Here is a 16,955-nt window from a genome sequence, read left to right as displayed (position 1 = left end):
CGTGCACCGGGAACCAAAAAAATGAATATGGCCGAGCATTGTCTCTGATAGCATCTGCAAAACATCTGCAGGGCGGCGTTATCCAACCAATCAGAGCAAAGTACCGTGGCAAGCAGATTCGAGCACTTGGACGAGACTTTTTGATAGCTCTCCTTATTTCTCCGTGAGTCTTGTTATGAACCATGTATTCGAGCAGCCAGTCTCCTCATACTGGCCTCGGGTTTGACTCCAAGCCCGATCATGCACTGGATATGGACGCTGCGCATCCGGCCAAGGCTGCTGACGAAGGCTCAGCAACTGCTCTTTGGAAGATGTATTCCAAGGCTAAGGCCAGTCTGCCATATCGGTCGCGGATGGAGAACCTCACATGGCGTCTTATGTACATCAATATCCACAAGAACCGTGCCAAGTCACTGTCGTCCGCACCAGAAAAGACGGCCGAACGGGCCCCGCCGTCTGCAACAGCTACACAAACGGCACGGCCCTCGGCACCTACCAGTACTGAGACCAACAACAGCTATGGCAACTGGCCTCAGTTCCCAGACCTCGACTTTCTGGAGACGAACAACCAGCAGCCGATCGACCCTAATTCTAACGAGTTCGACTACCTGGACCACATTAAGTCAATCGGTGGCCACTCGAATGCGCCGCTGCCCCAATTAAACTCTTCTCCATTGCCAAATTTGCACGTCGACTCTACTACACAGCCATACATGCACGCCAACCCGCTGGATTTGAGTGAGGCGCCATTTCCGCAGACCGTCTCGTTCGAAAACGGGGGGTCCCCGTCGCCTGTCAACTTCGACACCGTGTCCACAAGCGTGCCCACATCGCTGAAGCACCATCCGAGCATGGTCAATATACACACCGATCACGTCACCAACGATTTCCTAGGCCAGTCGCTCCCCAATGCCAATCCTCTCTATTCGCCGTCGCAGTCGTCCATCACCTCCCGAACACGATTCCAGTCGTTCTCCTTCGATAAGGCCCCGGGACAGTTTGCAAGGGACGATTTCAGCTTTGACGTCGACGGCGACATGAACATGTTTGACCACTCGCCGCAGGTGCCTGCGGCCACCACTCCTACAAACATCTCTACACCAGGGATGCAACTGGGCACCAAGTTCAGCAACTCGGCTCCCAAATCGGCGAGACGGTCGTCGGCAGCTGCGAAACGCAAGGCGCCAGTCAAACGGAATCCTAGGAGCGTTACCGACATGAGCTCTCTCACACCCACCCCGGGCTCGCTGCCGAAAAACGGCTCGTTCGCCAACACCCCTTCAGGCACGCCTCCTTCGAGTAGCGGCAGTAACAACAATATGGCAATGGGGATTGCTGGCACAGAACAGGGCAGTATTGCGTGTACGAACTGTCACACAAAGACCACTCCGTTGTGGCGTCGGAATCCCGAGGGACAGCCTCTTTGCAACGCGTGTGGTCTGTTCCTCAAACTACACGGTGTTGTCCGGCCTCTCTCACTCAAGACTGATGTTATAAAAAAGCGCCAGCGGGGCACCACTACGAAGAAACCGAAAAAGAAAACAGATGGAGACGACTTGAACCCAACTCCCATCGTACTGAATAAGGTGAAGACTGGAAGCAGTCCTCCCAAAAGAGAAAACTCGGCAAGAAGCCACCAGGAGACAGAGGGCTCCGCAAATGAGGATGCAGAACTGGGCGGAAGCCTGTATCAAGGATCGCAGTCGCCGAACGAACTCAAGTCTCTCGATTTCGACTCGATCTTGAGTCTTGGCCAACAGCCTCAGCATCGGCCTCCACAAACCGAGCCCACTAATGAAGACCCCTCCTCCCAAAGTTCAGGCACTAATGCTGGTCAAAGTGGCAACAACAATTGGGATTGGCTGACTATGTCTCTGTAACACTATCGTCGCTCCTTTTTATACAAGTATAGAGATATCGTGCGCGACACAGAGTGTAAGAAATTTATTTTTTTATTCTCACTTTATTTTCTCTATTATGTCAAAGGTGGGTGTTCTTGCCTTGGGGCCAGCAGGCGTTGGCAAAAGTACGTTTTGCAACTCTTTGGTTGCCCATATGCAGACTGTTGGGCGGACAGCCCATATTGTGAATCTAGATCCCGCGGCTGACCCCACAGAATATGAGTTCAGCATAGATATTAGAGACCTGATTTCCCTCCAGGATGTCCAGGAAGAACTCCATTTGGGACCAAATGGATCGCTGTTGTACTGTTTTGAGTTTCTGCTGGATAATCTCGACTGGCTGGACGAGCAGATTGGAGATTACAACGACGACTACCTTATTTTCGACTGTCCCGGCCAGATCGAACTCTACAGCCATGTTCCTGTTCTACCGGTGATAGTTAAGCATTTGCAGCAACAACTGGGGTTCAGCCTTTGTTGTACATATCTATTAGAGGCGCCATTTGTGATAGACAATTCGAAGTTCTTTTCGGGAGCACTAACGGCAATGGCTGCTATGATATTCCTGGAATTGCCGCACATAAATATTCTTTCTAAGACCGATTTGATCAGAGATACTGTCTCGAAAGCGCAACTCAAAAAGTTCCTGAATCCAGACCCACTGCTTTTGGAACAAGCAAACGAGCAGGAGGATGGTTACATCGCAACAAACCCCAAATATGCTCGGTTGAACAAAGCTATTGCTCAACTCGTCGACGATTTTGGAATGGTGCAATTCTTACCCCTCGATTGCTCAGACAAGGATAAGAACGAGACTGTCAAATCGATTCTGAGTTACATTGATGACGTGACACAATGGAGCGAGGCCCAGGAACCAAAAGAGCCCAACGACGAAATCGAGGTGCCGGAGGAAGATGCTGAGTGGGAATAACCTAAATTTTCTTACTTTGCTTCTTTTTGGATTTCAAATCGTGGAAGGCATCCAAAAGAACTGGGATCTCTTGACAGCTGCCAGTCACTATAAGGTCGAAATGCTCAACATAGTCCACAATGGATTGTGTGGGCTCCTCAATATTTATCCATATAACGCTTCCGTTTTTCGAATGCACCACTTTGGCCATTTCCTTCACCAGTCTTCGCACCCCTGGAATCTTTAGCGTTGTCCCCACAACGAGAAGACAGTCGGGGCGGGTTTTTAAGTCTGACTCGGTGATGTTGCCTATTATCTCTCCGTCAGGATGAAACTCATTATACAACACGATTCGGGGTCTTAGAACCCCTCCTGACTGAACCCTGCGTCCAGCAACCGCGCGCACGGCGTTTAGCTCCTCGCACTCTGGACAATCACGGATCAGCATGCTGTTTTCGTTAAAATAGGATTCATCTAATTCTTTCACATGATGACATTTGGAGCAATTTAAAAGCTTGATATTTCCGTGTAGTTGTATTGTCCTTGGATATGGTTTCTGAAAAGTCAACGGAACCCTCGTCTCGAGATGGGGGAGCTGTGTGTCTAGGCAATCTATGTTTTGTGTGTAAAGTCTGAGAAGACGACCATCTTGCGAAATTCTGTCAAGCAACCGATGGAAAGGCGAAGGTTCACATTCAACAGACAGTGTGTATAATTTACGAATCATCTTTTCGAATTCTTTGAGCGATTCTGGCGAGCGGAAGACATTGTAGTCAAAAAGGTTTTTCCCCGAACCATTAGTCTTGGAGGCAAATCCTTGGAACAGGCCATTGGCGGATCGAAAGTCAGGAATACCAGAGGCGACCGAGATGCCCGCGCCGGTAATAGCAACTATTTTCTTCGATGTTTCGAGGCTCTGACACAAAAACCCAACATCCTCAAGCTGGAGACAATCACTCAGGGTTTTCGGGTGTAGGGGAATATTAGAAATGTCGAGAACTGTACCATTCAAGGGCCTATACTTGGATCGTCTCCGTTTCGTGACCCTGGGATTCGGCGAGATTTTGCGACTTAGATCATAAAGCCTCTCTTCTTCCTTAGCACGTATCGAGTCCAGCGGTAGATCAGGTTCTTCTTTCTTGACGTACAAACTATCCGTTGTGGGAATAGTCATGATGTCTTGTTCGTTTTATTTTTTTTTATCATTTCCAAATTCGATTAATTCATCAGCCATAAGGGCCGTGGCGCACTCTGAAATACAATTATTACTTGTTATCGATGAAAAAATAAAAAAAAAGCTTAGTCAGATAATTTTAGAATTGATAGAATTAGATTCCTTGTTGCTGAGACTCTGCACAACGACGTTTCGACATGTCTGAATACCATATCAACGGCCATTTCTACGAACCATCGGCCATATATGATCTTCAGAGGGTCTCTACTTTCTGGGAACAATTGGTCACGGACTTAACCAGCTCTGGTTCTAATACTATCGGGCTTAACAACTCAACTGGATCTGGGTGTGGTTGTTTCGATGGCGAAGGCTACAAGTTTTCCTCGGAATTACAAGATCCATCGCCGTGCTTGGTGAGCGGAGTTTTTGGGTTGCTGATCTCGCTTGCTTTTGTCATCGGAGGACTCGTTCAAGTGCGTAAGCTCAGGAAAATTAGAAATGTCAATTCCAAAGTAGAGTGGTGGTTTGTGCTCAAGCTGTCTTTGATTGCCGTTCAAATAGTGTTCCAGCTGACACTGGCAATCTTAGCCGCTCGAATGTCTCCTTCGCCATTGTCCGACGTGCTGGTTTTGTCTTCGGGGTTGAATTTTATCGCTTTGGGTGTTGCATTTGCTCTTTCATATATTGAGAATTTCAAGACGTTTGTTTCAGAGGCCGCACTCATAATATACTGGCTACTGTACCTGTTCATTGGATTTCTGAAAATTGTCAATCTTAGCCTGAGAAATGACAGATCGTCGAGACTTCCACTCACCGTTCTCAGTACGGTCAACAACTTGATACTTTTGGTGATGGAAATATATTTTGCACCAAAGGCCCCCATTGACCCCACCCAGACTGAGAATCTTTACGATTCCGCCAACATTTTTGGCAAGGTGACGTTCACCTGGTTGACTCCGTTGATGCAAAAAGGCTCTACTAAGTATTTGACACAGTTTGACCTCCCTGCTCTTCCTTCCTTCCTGAAAAGTGACCATCTTTCCGGAGTACTTGAACTTCATTGGGCAAAGCAACTCCGGTCCAAAAAACCAAGTCTGGCGATTGCGTTGACAAAGTCCTTTGGTGGTCCGTTTTTGGTGGCTGCGTTGTTCAAAGTTGTCCAGGACTGTTGTGCCTTTATTCAGCCACAATTGCTAAAGCAGCTGATTAGGTTTGTCAATGAATACCACGAGGACCCCACAATCCCTTTGACTAAGGGATTCATGATCGTGGCCTCTATGTTCATTCTTTCGGTTTTGCAAACCGCTTCGTTGCATCAGTACTTTACCCGCGTTTTCGACACCGGTATCAAGGTGAAGTCCTCGCTCACCTCTCTGATCTATAAAAAGTCGCTTGCGCTTTCCATTGAAGCCAAACAGAAAAAGTCCTCGGGCGACATTGTCAACCTGATGTCTGTGGATACTCAAAGATTGCAGGATCTCTGTCAAAACTTGAACATCATCTGGTCTGGACCCTTCCAGATCATTTTGTGTTTAGTTTCGCTCTACAACTTGCTTGGAAATGCCATGTGGCTGGGAGTTTTGTTCCTCTGTATTTCTGTTCCTATGAACACCTGGGTCTTCGGACAACAGAAGAAATTGCAGAAAACACAGATGAAAGTGAAAGATGAGAGAACCGGGCTGATTTCTGAGATGCTCAACAACATCAAATCGCTCAAACTTTACGCCTGGGAAGTCCCATACAAGAAAAAACTGATGCATGTTAGAAATAACAAGGAGCTGTCCAATTTGAGAAAAATCGGTATTTTCCAGGCATGCAGTCAATTCATCTTCAACACAACGCCGTATTTGGTGAGTACTTCTACTTTTGCCCTATTCATTGTTGCCTACAAGGGAGTTCCTTTGAGTACCGACATTGTTTTCACTGCTCTTTCTCTGTTCAACTTGCTCGGCTTTCCTCTTGCCGTGCTTCCATGGACCATTGGTAACATCATTGAGGCACAAGTTGCCATCTCCAGAATTACAGGTTTCCTCGAAAGTGACGAACTAGACACTTCTACGGTGACAAGGTTGCCAGCACCCACAGAAATAGGCCAAGACGTCGTGAACATTGTGAACGCAGATTTCCTCTGGTCCAAGGACCCTTATAAGGTTGCTTTGGAAAACATCAATTTCACGGCAAAAAAAGGGCAGCTCAATTGTATCATTGGACGTGTTGGTGCAGGTAAGACTGCGCTGTTGCAATCTTTGCTGGGAGACTTGCACAAGCCAACAGGAAGCGTGATTGTCCGCGGATCTGTTGCATATGTTCCGCAAACCGCATGGATTATGAATGGAACCATTAAGGAAAATATTTTGTTTGGTTGCAAGTACGATCCTGACTTCTATGATAAAACGATAAAGGCCTGTGCCCTGACGCACGACCTAAACGTTTTTACGGACGGAGATGCAACCCAGGTGGGTGAAAAGGGTATCAGTTTGTCTGGAGGACAGAAAGCCAGACTTTCGCTGGCTAGGGCCGTCTATGCCAGAGCAGACTTGTATTTGTTGGACGATATTCTCAGTGCCGTTGACGAGCATGTCGGAAAGCATCTGATTAACAACGTTCTTGGTCCAGACGGGCTTCTAAGCACCAAGTGTCGTATTCTTGCTACAAACAACTTGAACGTGCTCAAATTCTCAGACCACATCAGCTTGCTGCAGAACGGAAAAATAACAGAAAGTGGTCATTACGACGATATCGTTTCTGCTCAAAAGTCTGAGCTTTACAACGTAATCAACGACTCTGGTGCTAAAAAGAAGGACGACGAAGTTTCTGAAGATGTTTCGGAAACCGTGATCGATAAAGAGAGCTCAGAGGATACTCAATCAGTGTCCAGTGAGCTGGACGAGGATATTAAGAAGTGTGCATCTAAAGATCTTCCAAAAGCAGAGCTTGAAGACTTCAAAGCAGTCGTCTCGCGTAAAAACGAGACCTTGACTGGCAGAGAGGAGAAGCATGAACAGGGTAAAGTCAAGACGGCCATTTATCGTGCTTATGCCAAAGCGTGTGGTGTGCGTAACGTCATTTTCTTCCTTGTCACAGTGATTCTTTCGATGGGTGCCTCTGTTCTTGCTAATATCTGGTTGAAACACTGGTCTGACATCAACACAAGACTGGGCTACAATCCGCAACCTTGGAAATATCTGGGAACCTACTTTGGGCTATGTGTCGCCAGTACTTTCTTCCTGTTGTGTCAGACACTGGTGCAGTGGCTTGCAGTATCGATTCAGGGATCCAAGTATTTGCACCAGATCATGCTGGACGGGGTTCTTAGAGCTCCTATGCAATTTTTCGAAACCACTCCAATTGGAAGGATATTGAATAGGTTCTCTCCAGATATATACAAGATTGACGAGCAACTTGCAAGGGTGTTTGCCATGTTCTTCACCAACAGTATCAAGGTCACGTTCACCATGCTGGTGATCATCTACTCCACCTGGCAATTTGTGTTTTTAGTGGTTCCTTTGGCTGTTCTCTACAGATTCTACCAGCTCTACTACTTAGCCACGTCGAGAGAGCTGCGTAGACTGGATTCGGTTTCCAAGTCTCCAATTTTTGCTCACTTCCAGGAAACCCTTAGTGGAGTCGCTACGGTTAGAGCCTATGACCAACTGGAGCGGTTTATGTACATGAACCAGCAGAAGATGGACGAGAATATGAGCGCGTATCATCCTTCTGTTAGTGCCAACAGGTGGCTTGCTGTCAGGCTGGAATTTTTGGGCTCTTTGATTATTCTTGGTGCCTCGAGTTTGCTTGTCGCGACTCTCAGATCTGGCCGTGTTACTCCTGGTCTTGTGGGTCTGTCTATTTCGTATGCCTTGCAGACCACGCAGTCACTCAATTGGATTGTCAGAATGACGGTGGAAATTGAAACTAACATTGTTTCCGTCGAAAGAGTGCTTGAATACGCTGCTTTGGAGCCAGAAGCTCCTGCCATCATTGAAAATAAGAGGCCGCCTAGTCATTGGCCATCCAAAGGTACCATCAACTTTAAGAATTACAGCACCAGATACAGACCAGACCTTGACCTTGTTCTCAAGAACATCAACCTGTCCATTAAGGAAAAGGAGAAAATAGGTATTGTTGGCCGTACAGGAGCCGGCAAATCGTCTCTGACACTGGCTATATTCCGTATCATCGAGGCCTTCGCGGGACATATTGAAATCGATGACCTGAACACCAGCGAGATTGGCCTGTTTGATCTCCGTTCCAAGCTCTCAATTATTCCACAGGATTCCCAGATTTTCGAGGGCACCCTGAGAGCCAATATCGATCCTGTCGAACAGTACTCAGATGATGAGATTTGGCAAGCCTTGGAGCTCTCTCATCTCAAAAACCATGTGATGGCCATGTATGAAGAGTCGGCGAATAAGGAAGATATTAAAATGGACCCTCTGCTAGTTCGGATCAACGAGGGCGGATCCAATTTGTCTGCTGGTCAAAGACAGTTGATGTGTCTTGCCAGAGCTCTAGTCAAAAAGGAGTCAAAGGTTTTGATTTTGGACGAGGCCACTGCAAATGTGGATTACCAGACCGATGCCATTGTTCAGGAGACCATCCGTTCGGCATTCAAAGAACGCACCATTTTGACCATTGCTCACCGTCTGAACACCATCATTGACAGCGACCGGATCATTGTCCTGGAAAAGGGCGAGGTGGCGGAGTTCGACACTCCCCAAAACCTGCTCAAGAAGAAGGACAGCTTGTTCTACTCGCTTTGCAAAGAAGGTGGTTTGGTGGAATGATTAGGGAAAGAATTTTTATAGATATATAAAAGCTCAGAATAACGTAGTTATTTCTTTCTCGATTGTGTTTTAATAAGGGCACTGGCTATGCCAACTCCAAGGGCTGTCAAACCACCCAGAACGGCAAACCCGATCAGGCCGTCTTTGGAAATTTCACTTTCGATCTCCTTTTTTAGATTCACAGCTTGCAGGTTGTCAGGCTCGTGGAGAATGAGCGCATCGATGTATCTTTTGCTCTCTTTGAGCTCTCCAATCTTGTAGCAGCCTGCTGCCAGGTAGTATAAACACTCGCGACGTCTTGCGGGCACATTCTTAAACAGTTCCGTGAGTATGTTGACGCCCTCCCTGTTATCTTGCTTGCTATTGGATTTTATGAGGGCCCAGCCCAGGTTGAATAATGATTGAGCAGTTGGCTCCGGTCTCTGATCTTCCACCTCGCGTTCAAGCACAGCCAGTTGTTCTTCTGGCAACGGCGTATTCAGATCCCCGAGGGCGGGGAGATAATTTAGTTTCTTCATGCTAATATTAAATTGTTTCTATTTTTTTAAAAAATCGCTCCTCATGTCAAAGAAACCAACGTCCCAGCTCACCAAACTGATGGCAGCCACGGTACAATGCTCAGCCGAATCTGCACAATATGGCAAATGTGTGCTTAGTAATTACGAGAACATCAACAAAGATATCTGTCTGAAGGAATTCGAGATGTACAAGAACTGCGTTCAGAAGCACCTAGGACGGAAATGGTGAGACTTATTTATTTATTTATTTGTTCGGTGAAATCAACATAGCACTTTGAACTCTTTTCGAAGGTTCTTGAACCGTTTTTTGCTTGCGCGATGGCCAAACACGCGCTTGTAGAGCTTTGACAGCCGGCCAAATAAATATCTGTTAGCACCGAGTAATATTAGGTAGTTGGCACAGGCAGCCACTAGCAGACTTATTTTCAGGCTTTCTGGTGTCCAGGTGATGTCCATCAGATCTCCAAACCAACTGGTGTTATCAAGATACATCAGGGCAGCAGATAAGATCGAAGTCGTGAGAACCGTGGTCATGAAGGGGTAATTTTTAGCAGCGGACTGTCTGTACGGAGGGCCGACCGTCAGCAGCATTGCAACCATGATGTACTGGAAGTTGGCAAAAAGAAACAGTACGGTGTTGTCAGAGCATTGGACCTGATCGTCGTCACCAGGAACAGGAGGCATATACCAGTCGTCGTCGGCATTCTTGAGCGATCTCCATATAGAAAACTGGAAACTGAGTAAAACGCAAATGTTTCCGAGCAAAGGAATCAGTATTTTCGGCGACATCAGGTTTGCGGTAGGCCGTTTTGCACACAGCTTGTCAAAAGGCTTGCTCCAGGCCATGAACACAGCAAGGGGGATGATCAGAAACATGTCGATATACAAGAACTGGAAATCTCCCAGGTTAGTGCCCTCCTTATACAATATGGTGACCGTAATGAACTGAATGGCCGAGTACAAGGACATGAACTGAAAGCATGAGAAACTAGTCACTAAAGAGGCTCGGCCCTCTTTGATGACGTCCAAAACACACGAGATCTCAAAAATTCTCGACGTGAACGGAGCTGCCACGGACGCTTCTGCTTCGCTCAACGAGATTCCAACATCTGCCGCCTTCAGTGCTCCGCAATCATTAGCCCCGTCTCCACAAAAGCCCACGGTATAGTCCAACGATTTTAGCCGATCAACGAGCTCATGCTTTTCATCGGGAGACATTCTGGCAAAAACGGTGCCTTTCATCAACATCTTCTCAATCAGCTGTTCATGATCGCTCAATTCAGTCAAAATGTACTTGAACACATCTCCTGTAACGGCTATGCAGTAATCGTCTGTGCGATTGATATCCAGCGGTATCAGACTGACGGGGTCCAGTTGAGAATCCGGGTCATCGACCTCAGTCCAGACAATCGGTATCCTCTGATTGTCCTCGAACTCTTCAAACGAAGGAATGTAGACTTTGCAGCCCGGTTCGACCAAGCCGCACTCGCGAGAGACGCTGACTGCAGTGAGAACGTTGTCGCCGGTGCACATGATGGTGCGCAGCTCGGCATCTTTAAGGTGTTTCAAAGACCTTTTGGTGGAACTCTTCAGACGGTTTTCGAAAATCAAAAAGCCGATGAATTCCAGCTCCGATTCGCACTTTTCACGAGGAAGCTCATTCAGAAACTCCAGGTCGGTCAAGTTGGCTGCGTTCGGTTTTTTCATAGTCTTGGTAGCACAAGCAATCACACGGAAGCCATTGTGGGTGTATTCATGAAGTAATTCTCGATAATTAGCTGGAATTGTTTCTGGGAAACACAAGTCCTCTATCACTTCAGGTGCACCTTTCACGAAAACATTGAACAGAGATGGATTGTTTAGCGACTGACATATTGATGACATCCGTCTCAGTTGCGACACAAATTCAAACTCGCGTAATTTCACAAATAATGTATTATTTTGGAGCCTGTCCTTAGGGCGGAAAAGAACAGGCGACACGTTGCCGCTAAATTTGTGTCTAGCAACAAAGTCGTTCAAGGCTGCGTCGTCCACAGAATTCTCGATCATGTCCCAGTTAGTGAACTCGAATGTCTTTGCATCTAAGGGATCTCCAACAATCTCGTCTTCGACCTTTTTCAAGGATTGGCAAGTAAGCATTGTCAGAAACAGCTCATAGGCCTGGGGACTAGCCGCAGCACCAAATAGCTGGTCCACATGTGCGTATAAATCGGAGAAACAGCGCTCTTTGCGGTCGCGGATAGGCTCTGAAACACGAACTCCCATCAAGTCTAAACCTTCCTCTGTCAACGTTCCCGTCTTGTCGAAGCACATGACGTCCAGCTTCCCTCCGACGTTTATCCGCGTAGGAGCAATGCAAAACACGCTTTTATGCCGTAATCGCGAAAGCGCAAAGCTGGTACCGATTGTCAATGTGGCTGGTAAGGCAGGCGGAACAACGATTGTGATGAGGTCCAATGCGCGCAGGGTGATTGTTTTCCATCCCAGCCCGAGCTTGACGAAGTTGATAGCAGAAACCACAAAACCAATCAGTGCAATAACTGTCATGACACCAATATACTTGAAGGAGTCCCGGTAAAACTTGAAGTCGCTTGGTTTGGGAAATAGCATTGACCTCACCAATGAGCCCTTAGTGGTGTTGAAACCAGTTCTCACAACAAGGGCCATTGCTGGCTCGTCCCCGTTGCTGGCGTAACGGCATCTGACGATCTTCGTCCCCGAATACAGAAAAGACTTGGCTAACTGAGGAGAGAACTTGGTGCTGGCAAACTCACTTCTCAGATCTGCTGCTGTCTCTGGCGAAATTGGCAACTTGGACACAGGAACAGACTCGCCTGTCAGCATGGACTCGTTCACGATGCAGTCACCCGAGAGTAAAATTGCGTCACAGGGGAAGTAATGAAGAGACGCATCAGAAACCTCGTAAACATCTCCTGGCACCAATTCTTTAGAGTTGATCTCCTTCCAAAAGCCACTTCGCCAAACTCGCACGTCGCACTCAAACCTCGAAATAGCACGCATGCGCGCGATGGTCGTCTTTGTTTCAATAAGCGACTCCGCGATGGAGAAGAGGGATATAATGAAAATACAGAATGCGTAGTAGTAGTAACTGTCAGCAAGCCATAGCAAGATGGAAAATGCCTGAAACACATAGAATGGATGAAGAATCTCGTCGGTCAGCAGCTGGAATACCGACTTGTCCTTGATGTCGATGAGGTTTTCGCCAAAAATGAGGGACCTGCTTTGATACAGGTCTTCGGACAGGCCCGTCTTGCTCTCTGGAAAATGGCTCCATTTTGGGTCGATCCAGCTATTTGCCAGCTTGTAGATGTCTTCCAGCGGGTCGTAGAAGAATTTCATATACCTATACTCGAACGAAATTAGAATTGGAACCACAGGGTCAGTGTTGTCCAGATCGTAATCGTCTTTGTCATCGAACTTGGAAGTTGTGAGAAAGGACGACAGCGAGCGGTTGTACCAGTGTCTATTCACATTGATGATGTCCAGCACACCAAATTCATCCTCCACAACGACCCACTGCGCCTTGGCCAGCGGAGTGGCGTTGCCCATCATTTGAATGCGGTATCTTGGGAACCAGCGAAGCCCCAGATACCCGAGTCCTAAAGTGAGAATAATAAATAGATAATATGCTGCTAGCTTCAAGTACGAGTTGGAGTAGCCTGCAATTCCAATCACAAGGTCTTCTTCCGCAAGGTAGAACCGTTGGCTGGTGTTTTTGGCTGGAAATTTGGCCCCAAACAGTTTATCATGGTGTTTGACATCCGCCCAAACTCCAGACTTGGTATCCCACTCGTCATGCTCTGAGGAAAGATCGCCGTCCTCGTTCGGATACTCGTCCGGAAATAATTCCTCCTCGCTTGTGTGCATCGATCCGTAGTTGGTTATTGGAATAGAAGCCAGCTCGGTATTGCTATGGATGGACGCAGCAGGGTACTGCACTGACATACTTCTGTGATGCAGTTCGTCGTCATAGGTATTCCAATTGGTGTCATAGTCAACCAGCATTCCTTCTGGATTGTGCAGCTGGGACGACGCTCCCTTGGCCTCTTCGATCTGCTGCGTAGTGAAGAACTTAAACTTGGCCCGCTCCTGGAATTCAACGGTGCTTGCATTCGAGTCCACAGGGTGCAAGGAAAAATCCTCGAGCTCGCCAAAATCGTCTTGTAGGGCGACACTGGAATTAGAGGGCTGGGGAAACGGCTGCGGTAGATTATGATGGAACGAAGAGATCGATGAGGGAATTACGTGCGACGCTGCTCCAGAGAACATCTCGGTCTCGTTCTCATCCACATGGAACTGGCGGGATGCAAGCGACGCAGATTCGCAATTTCGTGAGGCCTCACGCCGCCTGGTCGACAGCGAGGAAAAGGAGTCTTTGTGCGAAGGCATAAAGATTTTTAGCCCCCTAGCGACAAAATAAAGATTAAAAAAATATGTGTGTTTACGTCAGCGCAGGTCTGAAACGTCCAGCATGGATGGCTACTGCATAACTCCTTTTCATGATTAGCGTACATGCGTAAAGATCATTTCTTGAGGAAAGAGGGTTTGGGGAGAGAGACTGTCGAAGGCGCACTATGGAAGGACGAGCCTGCGTATACCGGGGTGGAGGAGGAAACGGAGGACATCGACGTCGAACATTGGGAATGGGGAGATTTTTTCAGGTACGAGTCGGCACTAGATGGCAGATTCGTAACCCCTGAGTTTCTATTGGATGTAGTAGACAGCTGCTTGTGGTTATCGCGGGTCTTCTTCTTCGTACGCCCGCCGAAATCTGGTTTCTGGCCATCGGGCAGCGATTGGGACGAGTCCAGCAACAAGTCCTTTAAATTGTTTGTGGTCGATTCCACCGCTGCATTATGTTTGAGTCCCTTGGATGCCTTGTCTGATTGAGACTTTTTCTGTGTTGGTTGTTGTTTGGACTTGTTTTTATCTGAGTGGCCAAAATCCACAGCAGTTCCGTCAGGAAGCACTCCTCGTGGCGGGATGAATGCATCTGCAGGTTTCTTGCGGGCCCCTTTTTTCGTTTTCGCCAGGCCTGGGCCTCCCAGGTCTATATTTTGAGACGAAGCCATCATGATTGTTTATTTGATTGTGAGTCAGGTAAATTAATTATTTTGCTAATTACACTATTTTAGAGACAGAATAATTTTCGACACTGCAGTGAAACAGCTTCAGAATAAATCTGCTAGGTCGTCATCGTTATCTTCCGCGTCCTCGTTCTCGCCTGCTTCCTCGTTATCCTCCTGATCGTCTTCGTCATCTTCGTCCTTATTCTGTTCATTCGTGCTCTCTTGCTCCTGTATTTGCATGCGTTTCAACTCAAGTTCCTGCTTGAGTCTTCCAATAACGTCAGTAATACGGTTCCGCATGATCGGATTATTGGCCTTCGCCAGGTCGCGGGTTTTCTGCTCGATCGTGCTTTCCAGTTCGCCGATCTCCTCACGTAAAATGGCGTTGTGTTGCTGCGTCTCGTTCATCTCTTCCCCAACAGGACGTGCGTGTTCTTCCTCGTCCTCCTCTTCGTCGTCGTCGTCGTCATCCTCGTCATCGGAGGACTCGCGTTCCTCATCGGCAGAAGCACCCTCAATAATCTCTTCCTCCTCCTCGTCCCGTGGGGCGTCCTCGAATGCGGCCTCCAGCTCCAAGTCCAGCTCGTCCTCGTTGTCGTCCGCCTCCATCAGTCTGTCCAGCTCGTTCTCTGTCTTGGCTTCTGGTTCCTTCTGGGTCTTTTTCTTGAATGCAATAGGCTCGGGAGTGGAATAACTGCTGGCCTCCTCCGACGGATCAATAAATGTGTATGTGCTAGACTCGGCTTCGTCGTCCAGGTCCAGGAGCTGCTGAACCCTGTCTTCGATGCTCTGCATAATTTTCTGTTGGTAACGCCTCTTAAAGCGCTGTTTTGCGTTCTCCAGCGGCGGCGTGATTCCGTCCGGATACGACTCGCCATGCTCCATGTCAACGTCTATGTCCTTGATATCCTTTTCGGACTCGAGGCGCTTCACGATCAACAGCATCTGGCACACGTCGATCGTCTTGAATATGTTCTTTTTGTCCACAGACTTGTGGACTTCTACCACGGTCGGCAATTCGACAAGCTTGCCTCCGTACAACATTCCATTTATTCGCAAAATTGCCCGTCTCTTGTCCTTCCACTTGATTGTGATCCCACTCATATCTCCGTCCTCTACGCATCTGCGCAGATAATCCAGCGACTCATCTGGTATCATTCTCAAAATGATACCCTCTTCGATCAATGGGTCGTCTTCTCTGTCGGGGTCTTCAGAGTCATACCCGTCCCCGGGCATTCTAGTAGGCTTGACCCTAATTGTGGGCATTTTTTTCGTTGTGCTCAACTTGAGCGTGGGAAGCGACTCATCTGTTCCGGAAGATGTCCTGAGCTTGATCTTTGGCTTTTCGTCGTCCTTGTTGCTTAATTTTATTTTCAGTTTAGGCATGGGTAGATAATGAAAACAAAAAAAAAAAAAAAAAAAACCTTAAACATTTTAGACCCAGCCCCATGTCCAAAACGATAACCAGAGCCCAGTTTGTAAACTCGGTTGAGAGTTTCAAACAGGCGTATCAAAGTCCACACTTTGGTCGAAATAGTGCTAAAATCCCCTTTTCACAGGAGGTCAACCACCAGATTTTCGAGAAGCTTGATCTTAAAAACCAGTACAAAAACCCATCCGAAAAACTGCACATAGTCGACTACCAAACCGGATTCAACAGCTTCGTTTACGATCTACATCATTACCTACGTCCACGCTTCCATCTCCTTATCCCTAACAGTGCAACGACGCACAGGTTCTGGAAACGACTCCAGGAGATGGATCCCATGTGCCGTAACTTTTATCTTTTTGAAGAGGATCCACGGTCTCTTAGACACTATAATTCCGAAGAGCTCATCGATAGTGGAAAAATTGTGCTTGACAGAAACCCAGCCGAGAAAGTGAACCAAACTCTGCTTATCACCGGCTCCTACATCACCACCTCTGACAAGTCGAAAGTGAGAAGCATGCTCTACTTCAACCAGATGTGTCTCGCTTGGTACAAATACCAAAAAGTGAAGTCACTTTTTTGGCTGCGTCCAGCAGATGCCCTGAAATACCTTGGAATCATGGGTTCGAGGTTCAGACAAACCAATTCTGTGGTTGCAACCGCCTTCAACGACGTTAAAGTCATTGCATACAGCAACTACGAAAAGCAAAAAAGTGTCACCAGGTGCATGTCCGAATTCTCTGACGCTATCAAGTTGCCTAAGGTGCCTCAACAAGAAGACCTGATGCTGGTTGAGTTCCAATCGAACCACGAAAAATACTCAATTGAGCACATGACCGAGTTCACGCTGGTCTTGCACAAGCTCTTCATGTTGCCGAGCTACAAAGTGATCCAAAACTTGCATTTCCTCGGGCCGGGAGCAGACGAGTACTTCAAACAGGTACTTCCTGCTTCGGTTCTCGACTGCAGGATCTGTGACCTCCCGATAGAGGAACTTGTTAATATATCCGATTTATACTTCCGCTGGCCCTTCAAGCCAATCACCGATCTTGAAATTTACATGGAGGCTGACACGGATCACACTTAACTGACTATAGACTACATAATAAATCTCACGGCTGTGCATACACAAATTTTTCAACGGTT

The 16,955-nt window shown here is 47.4% G+C and overlaps 9 protein-coding genes across 9 annotated transcripts; 4 read left to right on the top strand and 5 right to left on the bottom strand.

The window, feature by feature from the left end:
- Window positions 1-182: 182 nt before the first annotated feature.
- Window positions 183-1,880, top strand: OGAPODRAFT_76045 (GATA-type transcription factor; the record flags this gene model as incomplete). Its single annotated transcript, XM_018356119.1, has 1 exon — window positions 183-1,880. One exon carries the CDS (start codon window positions 183-185, stop codon window positions 1,878-1,880), a length of 1,698 nt encoding a protein of 565 aa, XP_018211421.1.
- A 115-nt stretch (window positions 1,881-1,995) lies between these two features.
- OGAPODRAFT_16161 (uncharacterized protein) lies at window positions 1,996-3,813 on the top strand. Its single transcript, XM_018354223.1, has one exon. The coding sequence runs from the start codon at window positions 2,056-2,058 to the stop codon at window positions 2,830-2,832; it is 777 nt and encodes a 258-aa protein (XP_018211419.1). The 5' UTR covers window positions 1,996-2,055; the 3' UTR covers window positions 2,833-3,813.
- On the bottom strand, window positions 2,885-3,748 carry OGAPODRAFT_39664 (uncharacterized protein; the record flags this gene model as incomplete). The annotated part of the gene is made up of 1 exon (XM_018355383.1): window positions 2,885-3,748. A coding segment is annotated over one exon (864 nt), but the record flags the coding sequence as incomplete, so codon positions are not given.
- A 351-nt stretch (window positions 3,814-4,164) lies between the features above and the next one.
- On the top strand, window positions 4,165-8,772 carry OGAPODRAFT_76042 (uncharacterized protein; the record flags this gene model as incomplete). The annotated part of the gene is made up of 1 exon (XM_018356118.1): window positions 4,165-8,772. Exon 1 carries the CDS (start codon window positions 4,183-4,185, stop codon window positions 8,770-8,772), a length of 4,590 nt encoding a protein of 1,529 aa, XP_018211418.1. The 5' UTR covers window positions 4,165-4,182.
- Window positions 8,773-8,778: 6 nt separating this feature from the next.
- Window positions 8,779-9,290, bottom strand: OGAPODRAFT_93485 (mitochondrial fission protein; the record flags this gene model as incomplete). Its single annotated transcript, XM_018357354.1, has 1 exon — window positions 8,779-9,290. One exon carries the CDS (start codon window positions 9,288-9,290, stop codon window positions 8,820-8,822), a length of 471 nt encoding a protein of 156 aa, XP_018211417.1. The 3' UTR covers window positions 8,779-8,819.
- Window positions 9,291-9,551: 261 nt separating this feature from the next.
- On the bottom strand, window positions 9,552-13,700 carry OGAPODRAFT_99316 (uncharacterized protein; the record flags this gene model as incomplete). The annotated part of the gene is made up of 2 exons (XM_018358082.1): window positions 9,552-11,243; window positions 11,298-13,700. The coding sequence occupies 2 exons, from the start codon at window positions 13,698-13,700 to the stop codon at window positions 9,552-9,554; spliced, it is 4,095 nt and encodes a 1,364-aa protein (XP_018211416.1).
- Window positions 13,701-13,834: 134 nt separating this feature from the next.
- On the bottom strand, window positions 13,835-14,383 carry OGAPODRAFT_76039 (uncharacterized protein; the record flags this gene model as incomplete). Its single annotated transcript, XM_018356117.1, has 1 exon — window positions 13,835-14,383. The coding sequence occupies one exon, from the start codon at window positions 14,381-14,383 to the stop codon at window positions 13,835-13,837; it is 549 nt and encodes a 182-aa protein (XP_018211415.1).
- Window positions 14,384-14,419: 36 nt separating this feature from the next.
- Window positions 14,420-15,646, bottom strand: OGAPODRAFT_76038 (uncharacterized protein; the record flags this gene model as incomplete). Its single annotated transcript, XM_018356116.1, has 1 exon — window positions 14,420-15,646. One exon carries the CDS (start codon window positions 15,644-15,646, stop codon window positions 14,483-14,485), a length of 1,164 nt encoding a protein of 387 aa, XP_018211414.1. The 3' UTR covers window positions 14,420-14,482.
- Window positions 15,647-15,828: 182 nt separating this feature from the next.
- OGAPODRAFT_93481 (uncharacterized protein) lies at window positions 15,829-16,896 on the top strand (the record flags this gene model as incomplete). The annotated part of the gene is made up of 1 exon (XM_018357353.1): window positions 15,829-16,896. The coding sequence occupies one exon, from the start codon at window positions 15,829-15,831 to the stop codon at window positions 16,894-16,896; it is 1,068 nt and encodes a 355-aa protein (XP_018211413.1).
- Window positions 16,897-16,955: the final 59 nt, after the last annotated feature.

Source organism: Ogataea polymorpha, assembly GCF_001664045.1.
Source record: "Ogataea polymorpha strain NCYC 495 leu1.1 chromosome Unknown OGAPOscaffold_3, whole genome shotgun sequence".
Classification (NCBI taxonomy): Eukaryota; Fungi; Ascomycota; class Pichiomycetes; order Pichiales; family Pichiaceae; genus Ogataea; species Ogataea polymorpha.
This window is presented reverse-complemented; position numbering and strand designations above follow the sequence as displayed.